The 24,356-nt window shown below is 40.9% G+C and overlaps 1 protein-coding gene across 2 annotated transcripts in view; it reads left to right on the top strand.

The window, feature by feature from the left end:
* The window catches only part of GNAS (GNAS complex locus), a 240,707-nt gene that overhangs the window by 160,787 nt on the left and 55,564 nt on the right, over positions 1-24,356 (top strand). For both annotated transcript variants that reach the window (XM_029911755.1, XM_026652657.2), the window contains one exon: positions 22,240-22,337. In XM_029911755.1, the coding sequence (XP_029767615.1) occupies positions 22,240-22,337 (98 nt within the window). The remainder of the gene's footprint in view (positions 1-22,239; positions 22,338-24,356) is intronic.

Below are 24,356 nucleotides of genomic sequence, written 5' to 3'. Positions count from 1 at the left end.
GCTCTTGGCCACTGGTACCCCAGCGGCGATTTAAAGGGCCCGGGGCTCCCAGCCGTCGCTGCTGTTACCGCACCAGCGGCTGGAGCCCCAGGCCCTTTAAATCGCCACCGGAGCCCTGGGTGGCACAGGCCAGGCAGCGCTGAAGGGCTAGCTGGGGGACTCTGGTCCCAGCCCCGCCCCTTCCGGGGGCCCAGAGCCACCGCCCCACACCTTGCCCAGGACCCTGCGTACCAGTAAATCCGTTAAGTTACTTTCACCCCTGGTGGAGGGGTAAATCACTGCAGGGGGCTGGGGACACCTTGTTTGGTGGCTCCTACCCTGCGCTGAGCTCAGCTGATTGTCCCGGCTGGGCTAGGACGGGGGAGAACTACAATTCCCCTGCAGGGAGCAGCTGGATCCGGGTCAGACCCATCCCCAAAAACCTCCCCCCACTTCCTGCCCTCCTCACTCCTCAGCCGCGGGCGGAGGGGTCATTATATAGGGAGTTGCTCCCCCATCTGCCCAACCCCCGTGTATCTGGACATCCCCATACCCAGACTCGCCCCCCGCTGAGCCCCACCTCCTGCACCTGCCCTTCCCCGCTGACCCCTCACCCCTGCCCCCACACCACCCTCTGCTGAGCTCCCCGCACTCGAACACTCACCCTAACGAGCCCCACCCCCTATGCACCCAGACCACCCTGACGAGCCCCCTGCACCCGAACCCCCACCCACTAAGCCCCAACCAGCTGCACCCAGACCCCCAACCCACCAAGCCCCACTCTCCCAGCACCCAGACCCCCCCCCTCGCTGAACCCCTTCCCTCCACACCTGCCCGCCAAGTCCCAATCACCTTCACCCCCTCCCCGCCCCAAGAGCCTCTGTGCATTCAGATCTGTCCTGCACCCAGACCCTGCACAGACCCACCTGAACTCAGATTGCACCACACAGAACCCTCTTACCCCATGCCTGGATATCTTCTCCCCCCCCACACACACACACACACAAAACTCCTCCATACTTGGATCCTGCTGGGTTGAGCCTGCCTGCTGGTGCACCTGGTGGGGAGGGGCAGGGCCCCGGCGTGTTACTGGAGCAGGCCCAGCCCTTGCGTCCTGTCTCAGGGTCGGGTGCAGTATCAACGCCGAGTCCATATCCCGGGGAGAGCAAGAGGGCGGGGCTGCAGCGTGATCTCCCACCTCTATACTGTGCAGCCAGTGGCCTACGCTCCCCGCTGCCATACTGGAGCTCCACATTTACTTATTGACAAATAAAATTTACAGAATTTTAAAATACCGTGTGCAGATTTTTTGGGGGGGGAGCGGGGGGTGCACAATTTTTTACTTTTTTGGTGCAGAATTTCCTCTGGAGTAATAGTCCCTGTGGTTGCAGGCCCACAAAAGTATTTTCTGACTGGTCACTTAGAGTTGTGTAAAGAGTCTGTAGTCGAAGCAGTCACATTATGTTAAGCTATTTTGCAGCAAATGAAATCTCAAGTACAGGAAGAAGTGCACTTTGTGACTTCTCAGAGTTTTGGATGAACTTTTTGCAACAAACTGTTCTCATGCTGTGGCAGTCTTGAATAGACTTTCCCTGTGTTACCTGGGGAAGATGACAGTATGCATTCATTTGCATTCATCTCTTTTAAAATGTTGCATTCTCTCTTCTTTCCATCTCTCTACCAAATGTGCTCTTCCCAGTTGCGCTTCAGGAGACACATTAAAGAGCCGCGATCTGAGTCTCACTGCTATAAAGCAGCACTCTTGCTTGCTATTTTTAAGTTTGTACTTAACTTCATAATTGACCAGATGTGTTTTTTAACTAGAATGAAAAGTCATTTAAACTCTCTTGACATAATTTCCATTGACTAGATATTAAAAATTCTAGATCCCCTTTTAAATTCTATACCAGAGCAGTCAGGGTTATTGAAGGAGTTTGGGGAATCTATGGAAAAATGAAATCTTGTTTACATTTTCTTAAATTTCCTATGTACATGCTATTGTCTCCTACTTACGATTTGAAATTATCTTCTCTGAACTATCGGCACAGGAAAATAGTTAACAAATATAATTAATTTATCATTTCTATACCAAATACCACAAATAGGGTGTAACTGATTTTCTTATACAGCAAAATACACTTGCCAAATGCTGAGATTTCTACTTACATTGATATATGTGTATAATTCCCCATAACATTTGTTGTATGTGTATGGAAAGGAAAATTAATCCTTCTGTGTGGAAAGAGTCATAAATTGTTGCCCTCTTAATCCTATGACCTTTCGAAGTCCTGCTTACTCATGGGATCTGCAAAATAAAATGTGGGTTGGTCTCTCTGAGTCAGCATCCCTCAGTGCAAGACCAACATCGCAACAGTAAATTCCGCTCTTCCCCGTTACATTTTTCTATTAAAGAAGAATTGTAAATATTTTCCTAGACAGAACAGTCCGACTTAGTCCAGATCAAAGAAATAATGATTTAAGGTACAGCAGGAAAAAAATACAGAAAAGTTAGATCTGCTTATACACTGTACATGATTGCCATAAAAAGCTTAGTGCATGCTAGCAGAATTTTTATTGATATCTTAGTTACAAAGGTAGAGTCTGAAAGGTTACCAGGTTCAACACAGTGCTTGACTGTCATTTGCCAGTCTTCTTCCATAACTATACGGTAGAGTGACAACCCTGTTCACTTCTAAATTGGAATGTCATCTTCACACAGTTCTAAATCTCATAGATTTTGAGGGTGGAGATAGGGAAAACATATTCTCTAGTAGGTACTAATGGTGAGCTGGAAAACAGAGAAACTGTTATCTGGGGTATCTATGGACAACAGGGAGCATAGTGTAGCCATTAAAGAACAGGACTTGTGGGCAGCTCTGGTTTCTATTCCTGGTTCTGCCACAGACTTGCTGTGTGACCTTGGCCAAGTCAACTATTCTGTCATATCTTTCTCATTTATAAAATACGTGTATCTGTCTATCTCTGTCTCCTTTCATGGGTTGAGAACTGGTTAAAAGACAGGGAACAAAGGGTAGGAATAAATGGTAAATTTTCAGGATGGTGAGGGGTAACCAGTGGTGTTCCCCAAGGGCCAGTCCTAGGACCAATCCTATTCAACTTATTCATAAATGATCTGGAGAAAGGGTTAAACAGTGAGGTGGCAAAGTTTGCAGATGATACTAAACTGCTCAAGATAGTTAAGACCAAAGCAGACTGAGAAGAAGTTCAAAGAAATCTCACAAAACTAAGTGATTGGGCAACAAAATGGCAAATGAAATTTAATGTGGATAAATGTAAAGTAATGCACATTGGAAAAAATAACCCCAACTATACATACAATATGATGGGGGGCCAATTTAGTTACAACTAATCAGGAAAGAGATCTTGGAGTCATAGTGGATAGCTCTCTGAAGACGTCCACGCAGTGTGCGTCGGCAGTCAAAAAAGCAAACAGGATGTTAGGAATCATTAAAAAAGGGATAGAGAATAAGACTGAGAATATCTTATTGCCCTTATATAAATCCATGGTACGCCCACATCTTGAATACAGCGTACAGATGTGGTCTCCTCATCTCAAAAAAGATATACTGGCATTAGAAAAGGTTCAGAGAAGGGCAACTAAAATGATTAGGGGTTTGGACGGGTCCCATATGAGGAGAGATTAAAGAGGCTAGGACTTTTCAGCTTGGAAAAGAGGAGACTAAGGGGGGATATGCGGGAAGGGCAGCCAGCATATCCCTCGGCCCGCGCCGCTTCCTGCAGCCCCCATTGGCCTGTAGTGGCGAACCTGTGGCCAGTGGGAGCTGCGATTGGCCGAACCTGCGGACGTGGCAGGTAAACAAACCGGCCCAGCCCGGCAGGGGCTTTCCCTGAACAAGCGGCGGATCAGCTTTGAGAACCACTGCTATAGAAGGACCTAAAAACTGATTTATGGGTATGCTATTCTTTTAAATGGGGTGCTGTCAGGTTAAAAATGATGCAATTAAGAAAAAGAAGGAAAAAACCTTTTCCCCAGCTCATGTTGTTAATCACACCTTAAGTAAATCTTGAAGAATTTTACAAATTAAAATTTATTTTCACTATTGAAGGTGAATTTTCTTTTTTAAAGTCATCAGCATTTCTATTGATCTTAGATTTTATAAAAACTTTTTAAAAGGAAAACCTAAATGTCAAAGTGCAAGCTATTTGATGTTAAGTAAATATCAATTTACTGTCTTTTTGTACATGTCCTTCAGTGCTAGATTTAAAATTGTTGTTCTTTAGCATTACGGTATTGTACACAATGTTTATTGTGTTTTTTTGCACACTTTCGCTTACTATCTCAAATTCAGAAAGCTATTGAAATATTTCCCCAATAAATAGGTGTACACTCTAGAAATCCCTACAAAGAGAGAAATTGCTCTACGGCATGGAATATAACAAGAACAGTTGCATTCGTTTTAGTTAGAACTGAGTCTAGAGAAATGTGTAAACACTCAGGATTCAGCCTTGCAAATGAATCCACAAGCAGAACCTCACTCCTGTTGTGGTCCCAATGAAAGTTGGTTAGACTTCATGTGGCAATAAAGGTTTGCACAGGCAGAAAAACATGCTGGTTAGAGCCTGGAATTTTGATTCTTTCTTAAGCAAAATTTTGTATAAGCCGTGGACATACACATGAGTTGTCATGTGGATAAAGTGTTGCCAGCTTTATTTCTCTGTTAGATTATATATGTGTTGTTTACATTGTGCACTTTCCAAATCTCTTTCATAGATTCCTGCTCTCCAGAAAACCAACTAGCAAGTTCTCAAAGTTCTGCTAAACTCAGGAAACTGTCCTGTTCCTAAGTCAGAACACCTTCTAGGTCTCTCCTTTCCCCTTGATAGGATCAGTAAAAGCATCTCCATTTCTTTTATAAACTATGCATATAATTTAAACCTGTTTTGTTCTATTTAGCATAACACTGTCTTCTAATGGGTGTTTGTGCTTGAGTTCTGAAAATCTGGATAAAAGCAGCAGGACCTAATGCTTTCCTTTGTAACTTGGGGTCATGAGCATGAATTAGATTTAAGGGAGCATTCTGATTTAAATCCCTCCATAGCAAATTTCTCAGTTATCCCACATCATGGGAATACTTTCAGATGCTAATATCACCTCTATAGCTCTGCTGAAAGCATATAGCTTGAACAGCTTATACTAAGGTCAAGGTAGAGTGTAAACATTTTGAGAGCTATAACTACATATGGGGGTAATAAATTGTACATTCAGAGCAAGATATTTTTAAAAAGTAGAAACATGAGCTTCATGTGCATGTTTATACTTATATTTGCACCTGCTAATGTCTAGATACCTACCTATCTGGCCTCTTTTGGGCACACACACTGTCGTCATGGATGCAAATGAAGGCACAGAGTGTGTTGCATGGACTGGAGCCTCTCTTTAAAAATCAGACCTGTGTATTCTTTTGAATAGAGCCCTGCGTGGATACAAAAACATGGATCTGCATCTGATCCACATCTGCCAGTATCAACCTGCGATCCGCTAGCTGTCTTTTACTTGAATCCGCACCCCAACGGCAAGCCGTCTCACAAGGGCTAGCGACTGGCGGGAAGGGTGCGAGGAGGGGGGCAGGGTCTTGCAGGGAAGAGGCAGGGCAAAGGTGGGGACTGGGGGTAAGGAGCAGCACGGGGGCAAGGTCTCCAAGAGAAGGGGCAGCCCGGGGTGGGGGGCTGTGGAGAAGGGGTGGCGCATAGCGTACTGCTCCTGGTTGTTTGCGAGCAATGGCACACGGTAGCAGGAGAGCGTTGCATCACAGTGGGGCAGAGGGGTGGGGTGCCGGGGCCCCATCTGCTCCAATCCCTGGGGCCAGGGCCGGGCCCTGCTGCCCAGGAGCCAGTGGGCTGGGCCTGCTGCCCACGAGCCAGTGGGCCGGGCCTGGGTCTGAAAACGCAGCCAGTGCTGCTGGGCTGGGCTGTGGTGGGGACACTGATGCTGCCTCAGGGGCCTGTGCTGCCGGACAGGAAGCCGTGCGGTAAGCGGGTGCTGGACAGCCACACCTCCTACTTGCCGCCTAGCTCAAGCCACTGGCTGCCGGCCCCGAGCGTGCTGCACACCCCGGGCTGCCCTAGCCAGGCGCCGCTGGTGAGTAGAGCCCTGCGCAGTTGTATCTGCATCCAATCCACTATCCTCAAAAACAGTCCGTGGATATCCGTGGATTTGCAAGGCTCTACTTATGAATTGTGGACTTGCTCATGAGCATACGTGAGGGGTAGATAATTTCATATAAACTCACTTTTATTCATCATCCTCCTGTTTTCTGTCACAGATGTGAAATGGGAAGCCAAGGTTGAAATTGTTCCTACCTTTTCAGTGTTCATTGGATAAGTGAAAATAAAACATTCACTGGCTTGCAAGGAAAGCTAGGCAGCCTGCTCCTCCTCAATATCTCCTTGCTTTTTTTTTTTTTTTACTCCTCCCCTCCAAACTGTGTGCGCTTTGTCTTTGTCATACAAACCATTCTCTGAGTAATACATACTTAGAATTTCTCTCCAGAAAAAAGTGAGTAGGATGGTTTGAGAGAGATCCTCAGGCTTTTCTTGTTTTTTAATTTGCAAAAAACCCAAGTACATTATTTCATTTTACCCTCTTCTGTTGATGATCTCTGCCTAGCTGTTTCAGCTGACCAGTCATTAAAGTAACTCCCTTTGCTCCCTCCTTAAACTTGCAGGTAAACCAGTGTATCAAAGCGTTCTTCATTTTGTCCAGTGGAAAAAAAAAACATTATGGAGTAGTAATTGCATCTAGAAGCCAGGTTCATTAGTGGCTAAAAGCCACATTTGACTGATTGTGTAAGGTGACTTAGACTTCGATCCTACTGTTGGATTTTCAAGACACTTATGGTTTTGAATTCTTTGACCAAATTAGGCCAACCGATCACTGGCCATTCATTTTAAAATCATCTATTTTAGTAAAGGATAATCTGAGTAGATGATACAGTGCTCAGTAGTTTAGAATCATTAGATGAAATTCACCTCTCCTGCATAAAACCAGATTTGCACTTTGAGCAGGCAACAATGTGGAGATTTGTGGGAGGGGATAGATTTTTCTCTCTCCAACCTGAAAGGTGGCAGCAGGGCTACAGTACAGCCCCTTTATGGCCTCTCCCTTTAGTGCATGGTTTTGAATTATGGCTTGCCACAATTACATAGGGTGATAAGACCACTAGATTTGAGTATTTATTTTAAAATTTACCATGTACTTATCACATCTCTCCAAGCACACACCATACAAAAAGCAACTAACTGATTTGATGTTAAAGGAGTCTCCCAATCCCCAGTTTAAAAGACTCAAAAAATAAAAATCTCAAAGCATTCTCAAACCCACTCTCTGTCAGAGTTTTTGCAGTGCGTCTCTGGCCTCTCTGTTCTGTGCCACCACAGAGCCAAAGTCGTACAGAGGGCCTTGTATGAATTTAACCCTTTAATGAGTTTGCTCCCTTCCAAAGGGATGTTGTATGGCTAAGTGTTAATAATTACTGAAAAGAATTACAGGGAAGTTGAGTGCCTCACCCAGGGTTACATAGTGAGCCTCTGGCAGAGCAGAGAATAGAACCCAAATGCCCTGACTCCTAGCTCAATGCCTTAACCACGAGTCCATTCTTCCTTCCCTTCAGAAAGAGGTTAGTGTTTTTAATGGGTGGTTACATACAGAAGAGAAATAAAGCTCTCAGGGTTTGTGTAGCAGCAAAGGCAGCCTGTGTGGTATGTTGTTGAGGAGGGAAGGGGGGGGAAAAAAGGGAAGTACATGACCGTGCCAGTGATCCCTTTTTAACCAAAGGCATTGTGCAGATAATGGCTACAGAACTGAATACAGTAGGGATCTGAAATGCTAGCAGAGGAGAAAATGAAAGTTTAAACTTCACAGGCGCTTCTGGCACACGGTTCCCCTCCCACCACCTACTCCTCCCCTTCCAGCCAAGTCCAGTATAACTTGTGCTACCAGAAATGTGAGGACAGTGGTGCTGCAGGCAGTAGTCCAAAATATTTCATCTTTCTTGCTTGTTTCTAAGCATGAAAAACTATTGATAATGGGACTGAATCCTCACTGAAAATGTTTCAGTTACAGAAAGTGCTGAGTACCCTGGCCCCTCCCATAGAGCTTTGTGTTCAGCTTTGGATACATGCCAGTTACTTGAGAATATCTTAAACTATTCGTAGGTGTGTGTTTCCTTTGTGATAGCATCAGTACCACATTTTCCCTGAAATAGCAAGCAATAATTAGCACTTATTCACACCATTTAGGAATATGGATGATTTCCTATCCAAATGAGCAGCTAATTAAACCTTGTATTCTGTTATCCCATAAACGTTAGTGGTACTACCAAAGGGTGGGGATCATTTGGGTTCCTAGTCTGAGTAGCCTTAACATCATTTGATTTCAAATCAGAATAGAATGAAAGAAACCTGTTTCTCTTGTATTTGCTTATCCTAGAAAGAAAAATCAACCTCTGCAGTTCCTGCTGGAATGTGTCAGGGTGCCATACTGGCATTCTGAGCTCCTATATTCTTATACCGAGGTGTAAGTGGAATGCAACAGTGCTGCTTGATTTTCACGAAAGTAAACTTTGTAGGTCCACAGTTTATAGATCTTGATAGTAAGGGAATTTGCAACCAAGGTTTTGGGGTTATTTTTATGTCTAAAAACTAAACAACCTGGAAGAGAAATGTCTCCTGAGATATGGTTTTACAGCTCAGAACGTGATTTTGTTTGACCTTTAATCACTAGGTTTACTAGGGGATGACCTATTTAAAACTCTTCTTATGAAATGTGTAGTTTCATGGGACATTGAACTTTGTCCTAACGAAATTGAATCCCAGTTTTAACCACAACATTGTGTAACTGCTGTACACACCTTTTTAATCGTTTTTTTTTTTCAAGTAAAATTGACTTTAGCTGGAATCAGTAAACAAGCAATTCTAATGTCAGATCCACCCTACGTTATATTTCACAAAGAGAAGGTAAGGTTATGCGTCCATGTTCCTGTGAATGTAGTGTCATGGTTTCAGTTGCCCTGCCAACATCATAATGCCTATAAAACATGGCTTCATAAACTACATTTAAAAAAGTCTCTTGGGTATTTATATATTTGGAGGGAACAAAGCCTCAGACAGTTTGTCCAGTTTTTTTTCTTTCTTTTTCTACTAATACTTTATCCTTAAAATGTCTCTCAAGAGCCTGGTCTTGGATTCTTTTTTTTTTTTCCCAGGCCTGGAGTTTGTCTCCTGAGGATTATATTTAAACAGAGAGAGAGAGAGAGAGAGAAACATTCAACCTCAAGTGTTCTTAAGTCTTTAACACTTTCTCTGGTTGACGTTTATAGAACACTAGCTCACCTGGATGCCATTCCTTAATTTACTAAACATTTGTCTAAGCCCTCCATTATAAAGAGGATTTTAACTTGATTGGACTCTGCACTACTGAGTAGAGAGTACCCTTGCTCTCATCCAGTGTTTTATCTCAGTAACTTCTTTCCTGGGTGGAACACTGTGTTTCTTTGTCTCACTTGTAAATAGTTTTTTCCCCCTCCAGATGTCTGCTTAAACGACTATAAATAAATATATGTAGACTCAAACTGTTGCTTATTCATTCACTGTATTGGAGAATTGTCCACAGTTCACAGAGGAGTAAAGCGTCTCCTAGTAAATAAAACAAAAAGCAGTTAAGCATATTTCTTTGTCATGTAAATTAGGAATCTTAAATATTATCATGTTACTGTATCACCTTCCGTATCTAGCCTCAGAATTTTCAGGGCTGTTGCTTTAAGAAATCTATCAGATTTGTATCCTCACTTTCAAGCAGGCAAATCGAGTAGTCTGTTGCGTATTCATGCTTGGTTCTCTAATATTGCTGTTCCATACTATAATACGTTTGGGTTTTACTGACCTGCAATTTGGAGATTGCATCTTTTATTTCTTGTTTCTCAAGCCTCTCATAGATATTCTTGGATCTTTTCTGTTTAGTGACCATACACCTTTTCCCATTGCTCACTTTGAAAGTGAGCCACTTGACCAATATATGTAGCAAATGTTTAGATCCTGCCCTGATCAGAATATTGTGTGCATGGTGAGCATTAGATGGAATGAAAAGGGCATTTTTTCCTCCACAACCCACATTTTGTCTGTGTAAGGAGTAGGATTCGATCCCTGACCCTCCTAGCACACAAGCAAACACTCTGAAGGCATGCCCAGGTAGCGCACTGACCCATAGTCTAGAGTTTCAAGGGAGTGTAGCTTGTTGCTTAAGGAGTGTGCTCAAACTTGCAGCTAGATAGCGCGTGTCCTTACCCAACATGCACAGTTTCAACTCAGGCCCTGTCCTCACTATTGTCACTTTGGGCATGGTTTTTTTTTTTTCCTCCTCGGAATCACGTTATCACTGTGTCATGAAACTGAGTTATACACTACTGAGGTGGCAAGTACACAGTCTTGTTAACATGGTTTTCAGCATAGGCATAGTTTGACTTCTATATTTGGGGGAGAACGGGGACAGCTCCAGTAAGGCCAGCGGGGATACGCATGGAGTAGGCAAATTCCACACCTTCTGAGGCTTGCAGTTTGGGGGGGGGGCAACCTTAAAGTCATAGACATTAAGGTCAGAAGGGACCAATATGATCGTCTAGTCTGACCACCTGCACAACGCAGGCCGGAAAATCTCACCCACCCACGCCCGCAACAAACCCCTAACCTATTTCTGAGCCATTGAAGTCCCCAAATATGGTTTAAAGACTTCAAGGTGCAGAGAATCCTCCAGCAAGTGACCTGTGCCCCACACTGCAGAGGAGTGCGAAAACCCCCCAGGGCCTCTGCCAATCTGCCCTGGAGGAAAATTCCTTCCCGACTCCAAATATGGCAATCAGCTAAACCCTGAGCATGTGGGCAAGACTCACCAGCCAGACACCCAGGAAAGAATTCTCTGTAGTAACTCAGATCCCACCCCATCTAACATCCCATCACAGACCATTGGGCATATTTACCGCTAATAGTCAAAGATCAATTAATTGCCAGAATTAGGCTATCCCATCATACCATCCCCTCCATAAACTTATCAAGTTTAGTCTTGAAGCCAGATATGTCTTTTGCCCCCATTGCTCCCCTTGGAAGGCTGTTCCAGAACTTCACTGCTCTGATGGTTAGAAACCTTCGTCTAATTTCAAGTCTAAACTTCCTGATGGCCAGTTTATATCCATTTGTTCTTGTGTCCACATTGGTACTGAGCTTAAATAATTTCTCTCCCTCCCTGGTATTTATCCCTCTGATATATTTATAGAGAGCAATCATATCTCCCCTCAGCCTTCTTTTGGTTAGGCTAAACAAGCCGAGCTCTCTGAGTCTCCTTTCATAAGACAGGATTTCCATTTCTCGGATCATCCTAGTAGCCCTTCTCTGTACCTGTTCCAGTTTGAATTCATCCTTCTTAAACATGGGAGACCAGAATTGCACACGGTATTCCAGATGAGGCCTTACCAGTGCCTTGTATAACGGTACTAACACCTCCTTATCTCTACTGGAAATACCTCGCCTAATGCATCCCAAGACCGCATTAGCTTTTTTCACGGCCACATCACATTGGCAGCTCATAGTCATCCTGTGATCAACCAATACTCCGAAGTCCTTCTCCTCCTCTGTTACTTCTAACAGATGAGTCCCCAGCTTATAACAAAAATTCTTGTTATTAATCCCTAAATGCATGACCTTGCACTTTTCACTATTAAATTTCATCCTATTACTATTTCTCCAGTTTACAAGGTCATCCAGATCTTCCTGTATGATATATGTATTGGCAATACCTCCCAGCTTTGTGTCATCCGCAAACTTTATTAGCGTACACTCACTTTTTGTGCCAAGGTCAGTAATAAAAAGTTTAAATAAGATTGGTCCGAAAACCGATCCCTGAGGAACTCCACTAGTAACCTCCCTCCAGCCTGACAGTTCACATTTCAGTATGACCTTCCCCCCGTCCTGCCCCCCCCCCCCCCCCCCCCCACCCAGTATGCTCATGGTTTTCAAGAAGAATCTGTCTTCACCCTGCTCAGGTGTGCCATGTTGTCAGCAGTGGTTTTGAAACTCTACCATAGCTTACACCATTTCAACCACAGTTTGGATGTGTGTTGTGCAACTGGTAATTCATTTTAGTGGAAAATTACATGGGATGAAGAAAACTATTATCAGTTAACACAGACTGGTAGCTCTACTGTAGTTGTCCAATGATATAGATAACTTTTGGACTAAAGTTTTAGATGTTATAAAATTATGGGGCCTCATCTCTCATTAAAATGTCATTCAGGTTTGTTTTTAGTCCTATTAAAGGGTTTCATTATATATATGCAGAAAAAACCTGCATTGACACTGCTATACAGTATGTTGTATTAGAATGTGCCAACAGATGAATCAGTGTTATAGGAAACAAGAAATAGACATTCAAGGACTAGTCGTCTGGCTATTTCTTTCCAGGAAACTTCCCTACTACAAAATGTGATTGGTAATTTTTGGCTACTTTGGTTCCTATTTCATTGTTTTTATAGAAGATACAAATCAGAATTATTCAAACTCAAAAGCTTGTGACTTAAGAACATAACATAACAAAGGCCATACTGGGTCAGACCAAAGGTCCATCTAGTCCAGTATCCTGTCTTCCAACAGTGGCCAGTATGAGGTGCCCCAGAGGGAATGAACAGAACAGGTAATCATCAAGTGATCCATCCCCTGTTGCCCATTTCCAGCTTCTGGCAAGCAGAGGCTAGGGACACCATCCCTGCCCATCCTGGCTAATAGCCATTGATGGACCTACCCTCCATGAATTTATCTAGTTCTTTTTTGAACTCTGTTGTAGTCTTGGCCTTCACAACATCTCTGGCAAGGAGTTCCGTAGGTTCACTGTGCATTGTGTGAAAAAATACTTCTTTTTGTTTGTTTTAAATCTGCTGCTTATTAATTTCATTTGGTGACCCCTAGTTCTTGTGTTATGAGAAGGAGTTAATAATACTTCTTTATTTACTTTCTCCACACCAGTCATGATTTTGTAGACCTCTATCATATCCCCCTTAGTCGTCTCTTTTCCAAGCTGAAAAGTCCCAGTCTTATTAATCTCTCCTCATATGGCAGCCATTCCATACCCCTAATAAATTTGTTGCCATTTACTGAATCTTTTCTAATTCCGGTAGATCTTTTTTGAGATGGGGCGACCAAATTTGCACGCAGTATTCAAGATGTGGGCATACCATGGATTTTTATAGAGGCAATATGGTATTTTCTGTCTTATTATCTATCCCTTTCTTAATGATTCCCAACATCCTGTTTGCTTTTTTGATTGCCGCTGCACATTCAGTGGATGTTTTCAGAGAACTATCCACAATGACTCCAAGATCTTTCTTGAGTGGTGACAGCTAATTTAGACCCCATCATTTTATATGTATAGTTGGGATTATGTTTTCCAATGTGCATTACTTTGCATTTAACAACATTGAATTTCATTTGCCATTTTGTTGCCCAGTCACTCAGTTTTGAGAGATCCTTTTGTAGCTCTTTGCAGTCTGCCTGGGACTTAACTATCTTGCGTAGTTTTGTATCATCTGCAAATTTTGCCACCTCACTGTTTACCCCTTTTTCCAGATCATTTATGAATTGTTGAATAGGACTGGACCCAGTACGGACCCCTGGAGGACACCACTATTTACCTCTCTCCATTCTGAAAACTGACTATTTATTCCTATCCTTTGTTTCCTATCTTTTAACCAGTTACCAATCCATGAGAGGAACTTTCCTCTTATCACATGACAGCCTACTTTGCTTAAGAGCCTTTGGTGAGGGCCCTTGTCAAAGGCTTTCCGAAAATCTAAATACATTATATCCACTGGATCCCCCTTGTCCACATGCTTGTTGACCCCTCAAAGAATTCTAGTAGATTTGTGAGGCATGATTTCCCTTTACAAAAACCATGTTGACTCTTCCCCAACAAATCATGTTCATCTATGTGTCTGACAGTTTTGTTCTATACTATAGTTTCAACCAGTTTGCCTGGTACTGAAGTCAAGCTTACTGGCCTGTAATTGCTGGGATCACCTCTGGAGCCGTTTTTAAAAATTGGTGTCACATTAGCTATTCACCACTCATTTGGTCCAGAAGCTGATTTAAATGACAGGTTACAGACTACAGTTAGTAGTTCTGCAATTTCACATTTGAGTTCCTTCAGAACTCTTGGGTGAATACCATCTGGTCCAGGTGACTTATTACTGTTTAATTTATCAATTTGTTCCAAAACCTTCTCTACTGACAACTCAGTCTGGGACAGTTCCTCAGATTTGTCACCTAAAAAGAATGGTTCAGATTTGGGAATCTCCCTCACATCTTCACCGTGATGACCAATGCAAAGAATTTGTCACTTCTCCGCAATGGCCTTGCTTGACTTGAATTGGTTTCTGCTTTTCACCTAAATATGTAGCAACATTTTATATTTTCCTTAAGCAAATATCTTCCAACCTTATCTTGCCTCTCAGGCAAATATCTGTGACTTAAATGGGACCTTAAGGTTTTCTCCAGTTTTTTTCCTTAACCCTTTATTATTGCTACAGGCATCCTTCATGTTGCTGATTTAGTTATACTAAAGATTATTTCAGAATCCTTAGAATGCAGCTATTGTAATTTTTAAAGATTGAAATCTGTTTTAAGAAACCATTTAACATGCTTTAAATGACTCAAATCAGTTGTTTTAAATGGAACTGGTTTTCTAATAAAGGTAGAGCATAGTTATACTCCCTGTGTCTGGTTCTCATCTCTCACCAGTTTTACACCTCCTACCTTAAAAGAGGTACTCCTGATTTGCACTTGTGTAAGCAATATCAGAATTGAGGCCAACATGTTTGAGGATTTTTTGAGATGCTCTCAAGACAAAAGATTGCCCCATATGAGCAAAACAAAACAAAAAAAATTCTTACGTTCTAATACAGTAATCTGTTACTCACTATTTATTGTACGTCCTGATTTTGAAACACCAATAAAGTTCAAGGAATGTGGACTTTAATTATTTTTCCATCCCACGTGAACAGTTAATAACCATATTAAAAAGATTGCATAAATATTGCTGGGTGCAGTTCAGATTAGCAGGACAGTCACCAGAAAAGACTATCTGCAGTATTAAAGTATTTTATTGCTAATTTGGCCCAGTCTTCCTGCCTAAAATGACAGGAAGGAGAATAAAGAAGATGGCCTCTCGTTTACCCGTCTCCCACTACTGTGACCCAAATGTTATCTTGGGGACATGGGATACATCACCTTGAGGACACTGTTGCAGGGCACATCACTGATTGGGTGTCAAGTCCAGACTCAGCCTTTCTGCTTTCTAATCTAGAGCTCTTATGGTCCTAAAAGCTGTTGTAGGGCAAGGATCTGATGTTATTTTTCTTCCCCTATAACATCATGACAAGAGGAGCTGCTCCTAATCTCCTTCCTGTAAGAGTAGTGGTATTCAGTTATGTGCTTAACTACTGTATCTTGTTTCTGTCCTGCACCAGGTTATCCTGGTTGTAGTATGAAATGCTTTGGTTATTTTCAGCATGGTTACATTGGCTTGTTCTGGAAAATGTCCATTTTTAAATTGCTTCCATGTTGAGTTTCCAGGGAGGTTTTTTCATGGTTTATTTTTACTTTCCTCTGTTCACATAAGCTTGCTGCTTTTAGACCTAATTGCTGTGATGAATAGTCCTCCTGAGAAGCCCTTACTATAAAATGTGAGTAAGACATCAGAATGGGAGTTGGGAGTCCAGGAGTTCTGTTCCTAGCTGTGCCAGAGATTTCCTCTAGGATCTTGAGCAAGTTATCCAACCTCTGTGCCTTGGTTCCTTCCTCACAGGGGTTGAGACTAAATTTCTTAATGTTTGCAAAGCACGATAGGGTTCTGGGTTAAAAGGGTCTGGAAACGTGCAATGTATTAGAATTGACTGAATTTTAAATCATTAATAGGGGAAGTCTATTGCCTATCACTCTTGGTGCATTTGGGTGGTGGTGGGATTCCTTCTCTCACTGATTAACACACCAGCCATGGGAGGACTGAAGTAGGTTCAACTGTGGAAGGTTCCAACCTCGAGGTATGAGATTTAGGCATTTTACAGATTAGTGTGCGTCACTGCCCCTTTGACTTCTTGGTTGTGTTTTGCTCAGGTGAGCCAAAGTGGGATATCGGTGTCCCTGGATGACAATTTAGGGTGAAAAGAGGCTGGAATTAACTTACAAGGTCAGCCTGCCCATAGGTATGAGAGCTGGATACGTGAGAATTAAATTAATGTAAATTTTGCCACAATTCAAAAAGCTTATGGTCCTTTCTGTCCACGATTACAGTAATAAGTTCTACACTGAGCATTCTTTGGCACGGACTTCAAATAAACAGAAAGTCAGAACACTGAACAGTCTTGGAACAGAACATGCTGAACAGCCTTGGTACATCATTCAGCAGCTAAGCAGTTAATACAACGTAAAAAGTACAGTAAAATTGTGGTAGTTTTGTATTTCCTCAGTTGTTTTGCTGTTGCTTGTTTTGAAGAGATGCATCAAGGTAACAAAACTCTGGGACAAGAGAAGTTAGTGGGAGAGATGGCAAGAGTGCGGGAGGAAGATCAAAAGTGTGTTGGAACATAAAGTTAAGATCCTGGGTAGATGCAACAGAGGTTCATTGTTCTAATACATTTTTTTCATTAAGCTGCTGTTTCTTTTCTTCTAATACAAAAATACATTTGCAGCGCCTGAGGACGCTCTATGCATTGCTGAAGTTTCTGCAAATTTGTGTTTTAGTTCATTTTTATGCTGATTGCTGATCTGAAAAAAAAGAAACTTAATATTTTAGGGCATATTTGAAGATAATTGACCTGTTGGATGATGTCTTCAATTTAAGTCTGTTTTAATACTAAATGTACATCAAACTGTTGGGCTAGCTATCCCAAATCTGTTAGGGCAATAAGAGTTCAGCTATGAGAAAATTCCACAAAAGTGCAAATCGATCTTTCTCTTTCTCCTCCTTTCTTCTCAGGTAACCAGAGCAGCAGGGACTTTGGATAACATGTCCTTTCCCTCACTGCACTGTGAATAGCTTTATAACTAAAAATAAACTCCAAGTTTTTGGACCAGGGGAAAGGAAACATCAGAACAAGAATAGCCTAGAAAATACAAAGTTTTAATCAGAGGGCAACTCATGGGGTAGGAGAAATGAAACCAAGACTGAGAATTAACAATTTACTGAAGTAGACAATTAATTGGGCACACAAAAGGGATGGGGGAAGGAAAAGAACTACCTTGAATTAACAAGAGGAGCAAGATTTTTGAAGTAATAGTGATTGAAACTTTGTCCTGCTTCTATCCCACCCGCATTTTCCTTTGCAAGGAAATTATTTCTCTTTCTTCAAATATCGATTAATTTCATGTTAAATAGAGACAGCTGCGGTTTTGAATTTGACCTAATTTTACAACTGTTAATATTTAGAATCCCATAGTCTTTCCTAGGTGTAACACCAGTTGATGTCAAATTGAGCTTTTTGTTCCATGAACACTTAAGGGGGAAAAGGGGGGGGGCAAAAGGCTGAAAAAATTAACGTCATTCTCTAAATACACTTATCCATGCCCTCTAAAGACCTCTTCCCCCATAGAAAAAAAAAGTGTGTGGGGAGGATTAGGATTACACCATTGGGGAAATTCAAAAATGAGTGCACATTTATGTGTCTAATTTGTGTGCACAGTTACTAAGAGTGAACACCCGATAGTGATTAATGTGTGCTTGACAGTTCATTTAGATGCTTGCTTGCCACAATTGCACAAACACTCAGGGTGATCATGTGTGCAGATTAGACCAGCAAATTCATCTGGACTGCTAAATCTACTTCCAGTTAACAAATGGCAGATGGTCTGGATAATAGTCCTGCCGTGAATGCAGGGGACTGGACTAGATGACCTCTCGAGGTCCCTTCCAGTCCTATGATTCTGTGATCATCATTAAGATACTAGAATAGTTAAAGCTGTAACTAAACACATTGGCTGAAAGGGGATTTCAGATGGCAAACCCAAGAAGCTGCATTTCTTTGTAGAGGGCCTAAAATAAAACTTTGGGAATTGGGTTTGGATACAGCTGTTGTCTTATCACATGGACAGTATAAGAATGTGAGGTGCTTCTGACGTATCTCTCTGGGGAGGATATAACCTAATCATGTGCTGTATGCCCAGGAAACAGGAATATTCTGCTCATTGGTAAACTGCCATTTCCATAGCAGAACTCCTGAAGAGATATCCAAACAATGGTGTCTTAAAACTGCAGGGCTGTTTAGAGACATTTCTTTCCTTTAAACAAGAAGTAGGGGAAATGTAATTTTAAAAAACTCAACAACTGTACAATGATTATTTGAAAGGTCATGTGCAGTTCTGCTTGCAGAAAAGGTGACTCGGAATATGGTACCTGAGCCAGTGAATAACCGGTCTAAGGGAATTAATTCCAAACTGCTTAAAAGCGCTGATAGGCAGAAAAGTGTGTGGTTATTTATAACAGTCGTGTGTGCAGTGAGTGGTTTGTGTACTTAAATTACTAATCTATTGCTTGTTTCTTTTAAGTTTATTCAAAAATTCTTTGTTGGGCTAGAAGCCATAAATATGATTATATATGAAACATGTAAAGTTGCTGGAGCTCAAACTTATTTTTTCACATGCAGAAAGCCTTTTTTCATATGGTATTTTTAGTATGTCTTTGGCAGGTGCACTGAAGTATAGAGCTTTCCTGGGATATGTGTTTGATTATAAACCATTTTAGGAACATGTGTTGTATTTAACTCTGGCACAATAATAATATCTAGCTCTTGTATGGTGCTTTTAATCCATAAATCCAGTGTGTTTACATCTGTTGTTACACTGCAAAAAGTTAAATCCTGTAAATCCTTTGATAATTTATTTTGTAAGATACAGATGTTAGGAGTCTGAGGTAGTCCAATTATATCATTCTTGAGATATAGATACCTTCCAGCAATCGCCACTTATTTAAACCCAGAAGAGCTCTATACTTCTGTGTACATTTGAACATAAATGAACCAGTCTGTGTTTTTTTTTTAATTATTTTTTAAATTAAGTGAGTGGATTGCTGACACTTCCAAAACTATAAACAGACCTTAAATTCAGGCAATATATCACTCTTAAGTGAGGAAAAGAATAAAATAAATATTTTTATCAGAGCGGATTTGGGGAACTTGAAAGGGAGCCAGAGTGTTTGTTATGGCCCATCTTAAATGCCTCAAAACTAAGTTTATAATTCTTATTTTTCCCTTTTAATTTTTTTAAACATTATTTATTTTCAGCAGGTCAGATAAATGACAAGCTGCCGCCATAATGAACTTCTTTCGGTGGAAATTAGCTTATTAGTCATTAATAAATAAAAAGACTGACAAAAATATTCTGATTGGATAAATAAATTATTCCACTAGATGAATGTGGCCGTGTAGTATCTAATCTGTGCATAGTATATGTACAAATTGAGGAACTGAATGTGTGTTAATCAAGTATAGAATTTACTGCTGTTTGATACACTGTCATTTTGATAGATGAACAGCCAAGCAGGCTTCCGAGGTGGTAACCCTTAGCCAAGAGCTCCCTGTTGCCCATCTCTGGGTTTAGTAATGGTATTCCAGCCAGCAGTAGCATAGCATAGAGAGATGTCGTCTTTGGAGACAGTCAACATGTTGAGTTGCACTTGGAAGCAAACAGGAAACCAGTGCAAAGCTCAAAGCACAGGTATTACCTTCCCCGTTAGCCCTATTCTGCCCAACAAGTGTCTGCTTTCTGCCCTACCTCAAACTTCCACCCAGTCTTCAAGTAAATCACACTGATGCATCTCTTGAAATATCTTACATAGCAAATATTCCTTCCCTCAAGGAATTTGAAATTTTCAGGCCTCCAGTTGTAACAATGATGGACTGAGATGGAGAGTGGCCCCTTATGCATTTTAGACTTTTGGAGGCCTGGTGTTCTTGGAATTTATGTTGTTCAAACCAGATATTCAGGCATTTGTTGTTGGGTTTTTATTTATTTATTTATTTTTACTCTCTGCATATATGACAGTACAAGATCTTACTGCTTGTATCAGGAAACCCCCAAAATTGGGTATGGAACTGTGTCCAAACAGTCCGGTCACTTACGCAACAGGGAAATCAGTTGTCACTGGCATGTAGAGTCAGTCAATATAATCTATAAATTGTGAATCATCTCTTGGAGAAAGTAGATTTGGATCTGCACTCTCCTTTTACTTTAAAAACAAACAAATAAATAAATAAATAAGACAAAGAGGTTGTCCTTTGCACTGTTTTATTTCAATGTCTTTTTGGAAAAAGTGTCAGTGTTTTTGCATAGCACATGCTTTCCAATTTGTATTACATCTGCATTCTGGGATGGGATGTTACTGTTTCTAAACTTCTTTTGTAGGTCTATGTGGAAATACTTTTCAGGTATCTGCATCGCTATCTATTTAGAACATAATATAGCATGTATTGTTTATTTGTCTCCTTTTCCCCATTAGTTCCGTATTGTGTGGATCTGGAATTTGTAGATATATATTTCTTAGATAATCGAAGTGTACAGGTAAACTGAAGATATTGTTCTTTTATTTTTAGTACATTTATTAAGAGGGAGGGTTTTATTTGTTACCATACATATTTTATTAATTAGGATTTTGACTTATTGCATGGAATCATTTTACTAATGTATTGGTCATGCTCTGTTTTGATTTGAGAAATGTCCCTGCTGCAGTGTGTGTGAATTCAGACTGTCAAATTATGGAATGTAGTAGGTTGGGCTAGTGTCCCACCACTGTTACTTGTAGATATTGAGGGTCTGGGGGACAGATGTCAGAAGTGTGTTTCTGTTACCTTACTTTTTATGACCTCTTTTCCCACCTCTTACTCCTCCCAATCTAGGCTTTTGGTTGAGGTATCTCTGTGAGGTTTTATTCCTGACATCTTACTATTTACAAAAGCAAATGTTCTTTTTAAGAGACATCCTTTGAGCTTTAAGAATAGGAGTACTTGTGGCACCTTAGAGACTAACAAATTTATTTAAGCATAAGCCACAAGTGCCACAAGTACTCCTGTTCTTTTTGCGGATACAGACTAACACGGCTGCTACTCTGAAACCTTTGAGCTTTGTAGTCTTCAGGTGTGGATCTATTGGTGGAGAAGAAAGTTCCTGTTCTCTGCAGGTAGTGATTTATATTAGGGGGATCACATTTTTGAATGCACTTAAATCACTTAGGAGCCTAGCTCCCATTTTCAGAAGTGGCATAGGCACTTGGGAGCCCACCTCATTGAAAGTTAGCAGGACTTAGGCACTTAAGTCACTTTTGAAAATGGTCACTTTAGTGCTTTTGGAAAATTTTACCTAGATCCCCACTGTCACCTCCTGTGAATTGGAGTTTTGTTGTTGTTTGAAGCTGACAGAGGTGGTGACATTCTATGTACAGGGGAGTCGCATCTTACGCAGGGGTTAGGTTATGAAGTCAGCGCGTGAGGCGAAAATCGCGTATAGTCAAACGCTCATTGAGTGGAATGGCGGACAGAATCGCCCGCACTACAGGTACAGTATTTAAATTGTTATTTTTCTCTTTTTTGTTTTTGTTTTGCTGAGCACGTATAGTTAAAATTGCGTAAGTTAAATGCGCCTATGATGCGACTCCACTGTACGCCCTTTGGTCACATGGCCTGTGGATTCCCCAAGAGTTCTAAATTATTTTAGATTGTTGTTGAGCCTCTGCATCTTGTGTCTAAAATCAGGGATGTGGTCTCTACCTTTACATAACAATTACAGCTACGTATGCATGGGGGGGGGGGGATACTTGGCACTCGGCAATGTAAATGTGCTAGCCCCTGAAAATGGTGAACTAAGTAATACAGGGAAGGTAATACCAAGAGTTGGCAGAAGAGAGAAATTGAGAAGCAAGCTTTGCCAAACAGTTAGTGGTACTTATTGAGAAGTACCAACAGCATGCTCAAAGCTGTACATGTATGAGAACATGATCTGTGCCCACAGACAAAACAGTTCAGAGACAGTGTATCAGATTGTATAAAGTCAAGATGGTGCAGAAATCTAGCTGTGCTCTAAAGTTAGCACTAAGCATGTTATACATTTCTCATGATTATAAAACATTTATAATTGTTTTTCTTTATATGTATATACTCCTTTTCGTGCTGACTTTTTCCCCCTCTGTTTTGCTTTCAGGAGTTTTATGAACATACAAAAACACTTTGGCAAGATGAAGGTGTGAAAGCCTGCTACGAGAGGTCTAATGAATATCAATTGATTGATTGTGCACAGTAGTAAGTAGAACTTCTGTTTCTGATATATATTGTCAATAGCTATAATTTTAGTATTTGCAAATGATAGAATGTACTTTGTTTCCTGACACACACGTTCTATCCCATGAAAAGAATAAATGTTTACTATACAGTGAAACCTATCTTAATCAGACACTTGTGGGACCACTAAAATTAGTCAGCTAATGGTAGTCTTTACATGATAAAGAAAAATTGTATTGCAAACGTTGGAGATCCCTTTAAGCAGTCTTGACAGGCCATTCAATTTTTCCTGAGATAAACTGTGTCTTAATAGTGTGTCTGAAAGCCAGTCCCCTTCCTTTCCAGTGACAATCACTTGGACCCCACCTCCTTTTCCACTGGCAATCAAATAAAATCCCTGAGGCATCAGCAATTGTTTATGTGGAAAAGTTAGACTGGGAGGAACATCTACTTTATTTGTAGCTTTTTAATGCAATTTAGTAGCTAGAAAGAAGGTGGTGGAGCCACCAGCAGCGGCTTGATGCACAGTTAATGCACACTTCAGAATGGGAGTCACTCCACTCCCATATTAATATTACTGTGTAGAGTAATAATTATAGGGATATTAAGAGACTGGAGGCAAATCTGCAGTTCTTTACTCATAGCAGAGTTCAGAAGTTTGGTAGTTTTACTATGTTTGTTTTCTATAAAGATTACTTATACTTTAGTGATAGTCTGCGAGTTGAAGGCCAGAAGGGACCACCAGAACATCTAGTTCTCGAGTGCATAATGAAACCATTTTATTTGGAAGAATTATAGGTAAAAGGTACCATCTATGAATATTGGAGTCTATCTTTCTCTTTAGCTTTTGGTAGAAGTCAAAAGCAAGATTTTGTGATTGGGGAAACAGTTGCATCTCATTTCATATAACGATCAGCTGTTGGGAGTGCTTGAGACTGTGTTTAGGACTGGGTCTTTCACAAGTTTAAGAACATTAGATAAAGTAGAATATGATTTTATGTCTCTGTTTACCTCAGACCAAAAGTAAGTCTAAAATTATCTTTGCTATAAAGAGACTGCTTACCATGACTCTTGCACGGTTCTGGGTCTTAAGAAACCACTGTAAAGTTATGACAATGTTTCTAGTACGATTTTGCTTGACCTGCAGTTAGACCACCCTCCTCTAGGTTACTGATATTTTTCTAGTTCTTTATGTGGCCACTTAAAGTGGTTTCATTGTAAGTTTATTTGCTGCACAAGAAGAAATATTTAAGTGTTTGGGATTTTGAGTTTGATGTGTAACACTGTGGCCTAAAGTGTTGCCCTGTCCTTACTAACAGAACCAGTAAAAACCATGTTTCTGGTAGTGTTTGGTTACCTTGCTGTTTCTGCTAGCAGAAGTAGGTAATATTAGGAACTTGAACTCCCTCTGTCATGTTGCTCTGTACGGGAGTGGGATAACAGTTTTATCTTATGTTTAAGATGAAAATTCGGGAGAAAATTTAAAATATTTTTTGCAATCGTTCATGATTCCTGGACATAGACTTTGTGTTGGGTCAGCAGGCAGGAATGGCCGTTGATGGTTTTACCATCCTGCTCCATCTAGTGGAACATTGATTTTTACAGCACGGGTTGTTGAACCAAAAATAAAACCTGACCACTGGTGACAAATTACAGAAATTTTTCTAGACTATTTTTCATTGTCCAATTTGTTTTTAATTTATTCTATATAACCTCAAAGTTTATATTGTTTTTTAACTTCGAATTTGTTGCAACGTTTTAGTAGTTCTTTTTATAAAGAATTTTGTCCTTGTTAGTCATAGTTCCTTTTGGTGCTTTTTGATACTGCACTATTCAGTACTTTTAATATCATAGAACCAAAGGGGAAAATGTTTGCTCAGAAATTAACTCTGCTTTGAAATCACAGCATACCTCATTGCTACTGAATCTTCTAGAAAAGTATCAAAAATTACTTTTAGCAAAATTATAATGACAGACTGATTATCTTCAAATTAATCCAATGGCCACACTTAAAACAAACTAATAAAAGAAACCCACCAA

The sequence above is a fragment of the Terrapene carolina genome, unplaced genomic scaffold, assembly GCF_002925995.2.
Source record: "Terrapene carolina triunguis isolate 2854851 unplaced genomic scaffold, T_m_triunguis-2.0 Scaffold130, whole genome shotgun sequence".
NCBI classification, from domain to species: Eukaryota; Metazoa; Chordata; order Testudines; family Emydidae; genus Terrapene; species Terrapene triunguis.
This window is presented reverse-complemented; position numbering and strand designations above follow the sequence as displayed.